Source organism: Podarcis erhardii, assembly GCF_964252035.2.
Source record: "Podarcis erhardii genome assembly, chromosome: 10".
Taxonomy (NCBI): domain Eukaryota; kingdom Metazoa; phylum Chordata; class Lepidosauria; order Squamata; family Lacertidae; genus Podarcis; species Podarcis erhardii.
In genome coordinates, this window is record NC_138500.1 from 21,209,455 (window position 1) to 21,220,520 (window position 11,066).

The window sequence follows — 11,066 nt, forward strand, 5'->3', positions numbered from 1 at the left end:
ACTAAAATACCTGGAGCTAGAGATGATTTCAGGAGTGCTCAAGAACTGCTCTAGATATTCAGTCACACTGAAAGTTATGTCTTCACAGTCCTACAAAAATAGATACAGAGAGGGTGTTGATAGCTCCCCTCCAATTCTATGATTCTAGGACCAGTGCAAATACAGTAGTGCCCCGCAAGACGAATGCCTCGCAAGACAAAAAACTCGCTAGACGAAAGGTTTTTTCGCCCGTGATTTGCCTCGCAAGACGAATTCCCCTATGGGCTTGCTTCGCAAAACGAAAACGTCTCGCGACTTTGTTTCCTTTGTGTAAAAACCATTAAAACCAAGGGTGCTTAGCTTGAGCAGCTGCAGTTGCGACTTGACTTCGAGGAGCAACTGTTAGCACGTGGTTTGGTAGCCTTTTCTCAGACTTTGCTCACTTTTGAAGATTTTCCAAAACTTTTCCAGAACTTTTCCAGAACTTCTCTTTCATCCATTTGGTAAGTTAAACTTTTAAAACTTTTTTGGGGGGTTTTGGATTTTGGGTTGGGGTGTTTGGGATTCAAGGACTTGGTGTTGGGAAGGGGTTTGCGATAATCTGGGGGCTTGTGGGCCTTTTTTGGGAATTTTTATGATTTTCTGTGACCACTGGGCCAGGTTGATTTTTTTTGAAAAATTTTCTGAGTTTGAATTTCTGAGTGCTGGCCATGTTGTTATTTTTTGAAATTTTTTTTTGTCTGGGTGGGGAAGCAGTTGGGGAGGGGTTTGCAGCAGTTGGGGAGGGGCTGGGGGAGCAGTTGGGGAGGGGTTTGCAATTTCTGTGTTGTGGGTGGGTTGGTGCGTGTCTGTGGGAGCAGTTGAGGTTTTTGAAGACATTGGTGATTTTTGAAGCTTTTCCTAAACTTATTTTGCAGCCATTTGAGGTTTCTGAGGACGTCGGTGGTTGATTGTTGAAGCTTTTCCAGAACTTCTCTTTCATCCATTTGGTAAGCTAAACTTTTAAAACTTTTTTGGGGGTTTTTGGATTTTGGATTTGGGGTTGGGGTGCTTGGGATTCAAGGCCTTGGTTCTGGGTTTTAATTTCTGTGTGGTGGGTGGCTGGCTGCCTTTGTATTTTTTGGGTTTGAAGCACATCACTGATTTTTTTTTCTGTTTCTGAGTTTACGAAGGTAGGAGCTGTGCTGCCATGGGACCCAAGAAGACTGCTGCTGCGGTGGCCGGCGAGAGGAAGAAGGAGAAGGTGACGCTGGAAATGAAGAAGGAGATCATCTGGAAGCACGACGGCGGAATGCGTGTGACGGACATCGCCAGGGAGTACGGCAGGAACCCATCGACCATCGGGACCATCCTGAAGATGAGGGAGAAGATCCTGGCGACTGATGCAGCCAAGGGAGTCACCAGGATCGTGAAGAACCGCCCAGCTGTCCTGGAGGAGGTCGAGAAGTTGCTGCTCATCTGGATAGAAGAGAAGCAGCGTGCAGGGGACACAGTGTCTGAGGCCGTCATTTGTGAGAAGGCCAAGGCCTTGCACGCTGACCTCATCCGGGAACAGCCAGGAACCTCAGCCGAGCCAGAAGTCTTCAAGGCTAGCAGAGGTTGGTTTGACCGGTTCAAGACAAGATCTGGCATCCACAGTGTGGTCAGGCATGGAGAGGCTGCCAGTTCTGATGTTCCTGCGGCTGAAGACTTTGCAGCGGAGTTCCTGGAGGTTGTGACGACGGAGGGCTACGTTCTGCAGGCAGAGGCTGCGCAGGAGCAGGCCTCACTGGAAGAGGAGGAAGCAACTGAGGAACGGCTGTCCTCCGAAAGACTGAGGGACATTTGCCAGAAGTGGAAGGAGGTGCAGACTTTTGCAGATCTACACCACCATGAGAAGCACGTGGCACATGACGCTGGGAACTTTTATGATACGAGGGTCATGTCGTCTTTCAGGGAGCTGCTGAAAAGGCGGATAAAGCAGCAGACTATGGACAGGTTCTTGACCAAGAAGCAAAGAGTGGAAGAGGAGCCTTCTTCGAGTGGTCCCCCAGAGTCTTAGAAAATGTACTGTACACTTTGTTGATTTTTAAATGTTTTTCTGTCATGTTTATAAAGTTAATTTATTTTCCCTTCAATTTTTGAACTGCTCTTTACAGTATGTGTGACTTTAAAGAGCAGTTAATAAACTGTTGTTGTACCAAATTTGGCTTTGTTTGGACTTTTTTTGACCATAGGAACGCATTAATTGATTTTCAATGCATTCCTATGGGATTTCGTGCTTCGCAAGACGAAAAATTCGCTAGACGACAAAAATTGCGGAACGAATTAATTTCGTCTTGTGGGGCACCACTGTAAGTGTAATATAGTCAAAGAGTTTGTCCCCTTAGCCACTCCACTAAATTAAGCTATCAAACCATCTTCAAAGGCAGTCCCATGTAGAGTACATTGTAGTAGACCAGTCTGGATATATTTTCAAGGCATGGATTGCTGCAATAAAATCTCTGGAGAATAGGTTACAGCTGGAGAATCAGTCCATCAGAAACTGATATATGATGCTCCTAGTCACCACCCGCCCCCTTTGATTCTACAGGGACTTTTTGTACTACTTAATTTTTGTGAGACAATGCAACTCCATCCTGAACAGTCAACATTCTTACCCACAGTGCTTCCATCTTGTCCAGATCAGGTTCCAGTTAGTTAAGCCTTAAGAATTCCAAAACAGTTTCCAAGCATCTGCTCAAGAGTTATACAGTGGTACCTCTGATTACAGATTCCACTAACCCGGAAGCAGTACCTCGGGTTAAGAACTTTACCTCAGGATGAGAATAGCGTGGCAGTGGCATGAGGCCCCATTAGTGGTACCTCAGGTTAAGAATGGTTTCAGGTTAAGAATGGACCTCCAGAATGAATTAAGTTCGTAACCAGAGGTACTACTGTACAGCCTTTCCGGATAACACAAATGGGGAGAGTACAGTTGCCAGTGGTGTAGTGTGGGGGGCACAGGGGTGGTTTCCCCAGATGCAGAATTTCAACACTTGGTGCTGCCTCAATAAGGCTGTGTGCTTCCATTGCTGGGATCCATTAAAAATGGTTTCTCCATTTGAACCTGAAAGTGACCTCTCCAGACAATGGAACAACTTTTCTTTTCTTATCTCTGTAGCTGTGATCTCCTGGGTGACATAGCCACCCTTAGGCAGTTGAATGCACGTGTGTAATCTGTCCATTTTCCTCCCCCCCCCCAGTTCACCATAAGGCCCGGGCACTGGCAACCCACACTACGCCACTGACTGCTGCAGCTAGGTTCTGCTTGTGGGTTTTCCATAGGTTAGCTAGCCACTGTGGTTAGCCACAATTAGAACAAGATAGTGGAATAGATAGGCCTTTGGCTTGATCCAGTAGGTATATTTTTAGGTTATTTCAACTCTATGTTTTTCTCTTGCAGCTCACCCTTTATCCTACATAATGTCTAGTTTTGCAGGTAAGAGTGAGGGTCAGATTTGGTGTGGTGTGATGGCATTCAAATACTGTACTATAATCAAGCTGTGTGTTACTTTACCTATGTATCAATGCCAGGCTTTTCTATTTCATAAATTTGAATACAGTGGTATCTCAGGTTACAGATGCTTCAGGTTACAGACTCTGCTAACCCAGAAATAGTACCTCGGGTTAAGAACTTTGCTTCAGGATGAGAACAGAAATCATGCGGCAGTGGCAGCGGGATGACCCATTAACTAAAGTGGTACCTCAGGTTAAGAACAGTTTCAGGTTAAGAACGGACCTCCAGAACGAATTCAGTTCTTAACCCAAGGTACCACTGTAGGGGATCATTGAAGAGAATGGAAATTCTCCACCAGTGCAAATTACCAGTGGGGTGGTGATAGAGGGATCTAGGTCAGGCTCACAGTGGGGAGTAAAGGGCAAAGTCCTTTACTCTTTAGTATGACGGTTCACACACAGATCCAGCATTTGATCTAATGTAATGTGCAGTTTGGGGCCTTCCACTCTGCCCTTCTTAATCTACATCACATAAGTTGTTTTGATGACAAGGCAGAGAAGCAAATCTTTTTTTTCTACTTTGAAGCTAGCAGGAGATTACAAATCTCGATTAACAGTAATAATAATATTCATAGCAGGTTTAACACCCACAGTGGATTAAGAGGTAAAATGTTATACAAATGTTTGAATTAAAGTTGTTATGTGGTGGGGAGGAGGCAAACAGCTCACAGAGAGTGGGGATGATTCACTGAATCCACTTGGATTTAGAAATAACAATAATAACTCCCTGCATATCCTTCTGGTAAATGTTGCTCCATCTCAAATTATGCCTTCTGGGTTTCAGAACCTCTTTTTAAGTCTTTCAGCTTTAATATTTAAAACCACCTGCTGGACGGAACACAGTAGGGGACATTTTTCAAAGAGATACACAGAATAGGACAAATGTTTTCAAGGTAATGTGATAAATAATTCCAACCGAAATAAAATAAAATAAATAGAATAGAATAATTTTTAGATACCTAACTGCCCCTGTCCTTCCCCTTCCCCGCAGAATGAGGTGGAATTATCCATTGCATCACTTTGAAAACATCTGTCTTCTCAAGATGGTCAGATGAGATTCTGATATTCATTCATGAGCAATGAATGACAACTATTGAAGACCAAGTTCCATAAACCCCAAGCTAGAAATTCCCTTTTTGTGGTTTCTTTAACACTGTACCTTTTCTAATCCCGCCTGTTATCTTTAATTTAAATAGGAATCCTCAATTCTGAGTCTGAGAGAGCTATCAGACCACCTCTGTCCACTTTAGTGCAATCACAATCAAAATTCCCCCCTCCCAACACCCACTGAAAAGAAAGCATTCGATGTTATAGAAGGACTAAAATGCCACACTCATTACAGAACAATGTGGCATTAAATGATTTAATGGAGCTTTGAGGTTTAGTTGCATTATTATCCATTCTTAATGATTGTGCCAACTGTCAGAGTTGGGAGGTGGAAAAATACCACCAAATGTTAATTCTGATGAACTTTAAAGATAGCCACATGGGGAGTGACCTGAAATCAAAGCCTCAGACTTCACTTCAAAGGGGGTTGGCCCAGTGGTTGGTGTTTGAAGATGCTCCTAATCTCATTGGCTTTGAATACAGAGAAAGGTGTTTTTTTAAAAAAGAAAGGAAAGAAATGTGCATACATGCTCTCAAACATGCGGGGTTTGTAGCACATCATGGTCCTAAGGGATTGTGTGCGTCAATTTGTTTCCACTGAAAGTCACATTCTTTAGAAATGATGAACAGTGCCAATGAAATATTCAATACTGTTACAATATATTGAATGAAGGCAACTAAACAGATCCTGATTAAAGTGCGTTTTTCACATCAATGAAAGGCCGCATTATTTTCTTACCAGCAACCCCAGGTACAACACACTAAGAAAATCAATGCTAAAGTTGTATATATTAATTTGGGAGTGTTTCTTTTTAAAAAGCAAAAAAGCAAAAGCAAAAAAAACCATTGCTTTGCTTTGAAGCCACTGTTGTGTTTTTATTATTTATTATTGTTAAAAATAATTTTTTTTTGGGGGGGGGAGGAAACAGCCTCAGGTGGTTTTCTCAAGCTGGTCAGGTTTCTTTTGTAAATGTTGTAAACAAAATCTGCCCCTTTTCCCTTATGGGGTATCCAAGAGCCCGTACAGAGTCCTTACGTGGGTTCCCTGTTGGTAGGAGAAAATAACAGAGGTCAACCAGAGAATACTGAGAAGCAAAGCAGGTAGTAAGCCTGATCTTTATTGATCTGTTGCAACAGGGTGCTCCTCTCACAGGCAGAAAAGGAGGAAGACCCCAAACAAAGGTGTGCCTGCCCTTATATAGACATTTTAAATTCCCTGCTCAAGACCACCCCTCCATACATCATACATACATCATACATCTTACATCATGCATAGATACCCAAGACCACCCCCCACAAACATCATACCTACATCACAGAAAAGGTGGTCTATAACAGAAATTTGAATGTTGTTGTTTTTCTTGTCTGCCAGGTTATCTGATAATGCCTTATCTGATTGCTTTTCCTGATAGTCAGTCACCCTTTGAAATGGTGATTACTAAATTCCTGTAACAATGGGAAGGCTCCCTGACCCCCTCCCTCCTTGCAGAGAAAACATTTGGTCAGTTTGGGAGTCAAAAAGGTTTCAGGGTGGACTTCCTCTGCTGATCTATGTACGTGCTTGGTTGGTACATTTATGAACATTTATTATATATATAAGACCTTAAATGTTATTATTACATAAAGCAGCCAGGTGGTAGCATTTGGGCCCAACTCATAATAGTTCGAGGCACTGTTGGCTTTTGGCCAACATTACACTGTGATACGTAGGACTCCAAAGCCAATGAAAAGGAGGAATCAATGGACAAGCTACTCCTTGTGAGATTAGGAGGCAGGTAGAGGATAATAATGGAAAACCTGCTCACAGTTAGGCTACCTAAATCCTTTTAACTTGAATAGGAATTAGCAGCCCACTTGTGTGCAGGACTGCAGTCAAAATCTCCAACTGCAGCCAGAACAGCAGGAGGAAAGAGGACAATGAGAAAAATGCATTGCACAAGGTCAGAGTTATTCTTCTTTTTTAAGGCAGTCTACAGGTGCCAAGAACAATGGTTCCAGCTACTGCATGATCTGAAACAGCTTCCCAAAATCTTTGCAGAAATGCTGCAGCTATGGACAGAAAGAGGCTTGTGGGCCCAGCAAATGGTGTAATATGTTGAGGGGCTGCCCAACAGAATGCTGGGAACTGTAGTTTGCTAAGACTGTTGAGGGTTGTGAGCAGAACCCATCACAAAGCAGTCATGCTGTCCACCAAAGAATCCTGGTGGGAGCTACAATTCCCAGAGTGGTTTAATCATCAGCTGCTTTCACCAGGGTGCTCTGGAATTATAGCATTGTGAGGAGAATAGGGGTCTCCTGACAACTTTCGCCACTCTTAACCAACCACAGCTCCTGTAGGGGGTTCTTTGGGGGAAACCACAACTGTTTAAACTGGCATGGTGTATAGGGCAGATTGAGCCCTGATTTGAGAATCAACGTGGGTTCCTGCCCCAATGGAGAAAGCCCATCACATACAGAGCTGTACTTGCATAGGCCCGCCTCAAACCTTGGGGCCTTTTTCCACTTGTGAAGTCTCCTATTATGATTAGGGAGCCTAGAAATGCAGGCTACACTAGAAAATGGTGGACCTGGAAGGACCTGCATGAGGAGAACATAAGAAGGTGCCTTATGCAGAGTCAGATCATTGCTCTCTCTGGCTCAGTACATTGATTGGAAGTGGCTCTCCCAAATTTCAGATGGAGGACATTCCTAGCCCTACCAGGAGATGCCAGGGATTGAAGCTGTGACCTTCTGCACACAATACAGAAGCTGTACTCTTGAGCTGTGACCAGGTGGTCCCAGTACAGTGGTACCTCGGGTTACATACACTTCAGGTTACAGATGCTTCAGGTTACAGACTCCGCTAACCCAGAAATAGTACTTCGGGTTAAGAACTTTGCTTCAGGATGAGAACAGAAATTGTGTTCTGGCGGCGCGGTGGCAGCAGGAGGCCTCATTAGCTAAAGTGGTGCTTCAGGTTAAGAACAGTTTCAGGTTAAGAAAGGACCTCCGGAATGAATTAAGTTCATTCCTGAGGTACCACTGTACTTTTATCTACTTGTTCTTTCAGAGCTTCTGTGCCTGAATAAGGTTTTGTTTGTCTGTTTGTTTAGATTTTGGGCCCAGAGTTACCTTCAATATTTTGCAAACACTTTGAGACCCTAAGTTTGAATGCACAAGTATGAAGTACAAATGTCCTGTTTTCACCTTTTCTGTAATCAAGGGATCATGGATGTACCAAATTCTGGATCTCAGCATCATTCGGAAACAATTCCATGAATAAGATGATGAGTAAATGAAATCCAAGCGCGTGCATACACACATGAATGAATGAAAGAACAGAAACCTTGGTGGCAGCCTTTTGAGATGTATTAAAAAGCTATATAGAAAGGTAACAGCTTTAAATGAATAAATGGTAAGCAACACACACATCTCACATTAACTTGGGTTTTAAATAAATAAATAAATTAAATTGGTTGCTTGAAATCTCAGCTGGAAAAAACGGATTAACTTAACAGCAGGATTCCAGTTATAATCAGGTCTCACCTGCTGTTACACCCCTGGTATTGAAGGAAACAGTCAGCCAGCAGTGAAGATGGAACGATGAGGGAACTGCAATGTACTGTTGAGCAGGTTCTAAAGTGACAGTGTTGTTAGACTCCAACTCCCATCTCCCTCGTCCAGCCTGGTTAATGGCCAGGGATGATGGGAACTGTAGTAGTGCAGCAACATCTGGAGGGCCACAAGTTCTCTCCCTGATGTAAAGGAAGTGTATTAGGCAGCAGGTCTGGATGAACCCATATCCTAAGCATGCTACATTGCATGGTGCAATTATCTTGGCACACCTCTGATGAACAAAGCCTAATAATATATAAAGGAGCAGTGCTAGAGTTCAAACTCTATATTAGAGTTCAAAGTCTAATATAGAAATTTTGCCGAGTTTGGAAGGTGTTTGGATTCTAAGACAATCCGAGGAAGTTTGTGGAATGAAAGTCTCCTCCTGTCTTGCTTTGGGGAATCAGATCCCTCACCTGGTAGCAGTAAATAAGCAGATCAAATGAAAGGAGCGAGAGACAAAGGAATGCATATCTCTCTAGAAATGGCGTTGTTCGCAGTAAAGGTTTACCCCCTCCGTTCCCATTAATCTATGTCACTTCTACGTCGGGTAATCTGGGCTTGTTGCTGCTGAGCTCTCTGTTCTATCACTCTCAAAGCCCATCTAGTTTTAGGTGAAGTGGGGTCAGGAATGCTGTCCAAGGAGACTGAATCTGCCAGCTGTCTCTCTCCTGGTGTTTCCTCTTCTAGCTGTTCCTCACCCAGTATTTCCCAGCTTTCCCCCTCTGGTCTATGCCCCTCTGCAAACCACTGTTCTAAATCAATACTGTCTCCTGCCCTTGGGAAGGTTCAGGAGAAAAGGAGCGGGGCTCCTACCATTCCTCCTTAGTCTGGCCCCTGACATCTCTGTACCTTTATCTCATCAGAAGCAACCTGTGTTTCATCTCACATCCTTCAGGAGGGCTGCATCCCTCTTGACCAGTTTTCTGTGACTGCAGGGCAGCAGGAGGGCACAGAAGACTTGCCCTCTGTGATCTTCCTTAAGTAAACGTGTCTTAGGCCAATGACTGGAAACTGGGAAGCAGAAGAAGTTGGGCACCTCTGTAGACCAGTGGTAGACAAGTCCCATGTCTGAGGTTTATATACGGGTACATATGCAACCACCTCACGTCTGCTGAGCCAGGAATCATGACAGTCACGTAGCCCCAGAGAAGCAGCTAAGAGTGTGTTTCATAACTAAACCGGCTGCATCACAGCTCAGGGGTAGGTCATCTGCTTTGCATGGAGAAGGTCCCAGGTTCAATCCTAGGCATATCTACATAGGGCTGGGAGTGTCCCCTGTCTGAAACCCTGGAGAGACACTGCCAGTAATTGTAAATAATGAACAAGGTAGTCCAACTTGATAAAAGACAACTTCTTTTTTTATCTCCCCCCCTTTTTTATACAAGCATACAAACATACATTTCATACAATCCTTAAAAATATTCAAACATACCTACATTCAGTCCCACAGATAATTCCTTTTCCCATCACCATCCACCACCCCTCACCCCACCTTTGTGTTAGACTTCCAATCTACTCAATTGCAATTCCTTTCCACTTCTATTACTTTCTTTCACACACCTTTAACCTAATTTCATGCTTCTTTTTCTATTACACATTGTTATCCATCTTATTTAGTATTTCAGTATTTAAAACGGAACTTGTTTATTCTAATAGGAGTTCTGATTTTCCAATTTGGTTTTGCAAGTATCCTTTAAAGGCAACTTCTAATCATCATCATCATCATCATCATCAAACCTTTTATTGGCATCACATACAAATATCCAAAACAAATCAATACAGAATTACCACTTCCCCAGTGGCACAAAACATTTGCTAAAAGAAAGGAGGCAGAGCAGTCTATTGTCACATCTCTAGGTCTCCAGGGAGATCAGACGTCTGCAGTGTATTTCGACGACAAAAAACCAAATAGAGATATTTAGCCACTAACTTGGTGAGCTCCTGATCATTCCCCACTAATAGAAAATGCATGACCTCCAACTCTGGTTTCCATTTGGGGATACAGAGTTGATCTAGAAATTGCTGATGGAGATCAGCATTAGGTTACAATTAAGAACCATATGGCAACTTCTAATGTTCCTATGCCTGTAGTCCAGCATTACAAAGGCCTGATGTTTGGCACCTTTTAATCACATTTGACACAAAGTGTCTGTCCATTTGCATCAAACTTGATGAAAGTTGCTGCTATGACAATAGTCGGCTTCAGAGAGAGGAGAATATTTTGCTGGTCTCACCTTTTGGAGCTTTGGCTGCATTATTTTCTTACACAGATCAGATATGTTTTCTAGGGAGGGCTATGAAAGCTTTTTTAATTTTAATAATTGGGTTCTGTTAATTTCCCTATATTTCATCGGTCTCTTTTCCTCCACAAGCTTGGTAGATTCTGCTTTCACCTACTGTTGCAATACAACATATAAAAGAAGCTAGAGGAGAATTTATCTGAAAGCACCATTTTCTGATGTAAGAGTTTTGATGAGAGAGAGAGAGAGCGCGCACACACACAAGCTGTTACCATTTTGCAGGCCTGCACCCCAGCAACAGGGATGCATCAAGGAGATAATTCATAGAAATAACTAAAAAGTCATTTCTGTACCGAGCCAAGAACTAAGTGCTACTTCAAAATCCACTTATCCTGTATTTTGAAGGCTAGAGTGATATGTAGGGCTTGCCTTGGCCTTCTGCTGAACAGGAGAAAAACTGGAGAATAGTATGTGTTTTTATTTCAACTTGCGTTTCAATAAGATGATAATGAAAGTGGCAGCTGTAACTGGGCAACTGCAGAAAAACCTGCTCATTTTGAATAAAGTGGAAAGATCTATAAGAAGAGCCTGGTGGATCATGTCCAT

The 11,066-nt window shown here is 43.0% G+C and overlaps 1 protein-coding gene across 1 annotated transcript; it reads left to right on the top strand.

Annotated features, from left to right (window-relative positions):
- The first annotated feature begins 1,097 nt into the window (after positions 1-1,097).
- Positions 1,098-2,163, top strand: LOC309351141 (putative CENPB DNA-binding domain-containing protein 1). The gene is made up of 2 exons (XM_081878518.1): positions 1,098-1,651; positions 1,727-2,163. Exons 1-2 carry the CDS (start codon positions 1,169-1,171, stop codon positions 2,018-2,020), a joined length of 777 nt encoding a protein of 258 aa, XP_081734644.1. The 5' UTR covers positions 1,098-1,168; the 3' UTR covers positions 2,021-2,163.
- The last annotated feature ends 8,903 nt before the right edge of the window (positions 2,164-11,066 follow it).

Excerpts from the sequence above, each read along its gene's own strand:
- LOC309351141 (XM_081878518.1), top strand. The coding sequence starts at position 1,169 with ATGGGACCCAAGAAGACTGCTGCTGCGGTGGCCGGCGAGAGGAAGAAG. Across the intron at positions 1,652-1,726 it reads GAGAGGCTGCCAGTTCTGAT|GCTGCGCAGGAGCAGGCCTC; the intron begins GTTCCTGCGGCT and ends CTGCAGGCAGAG.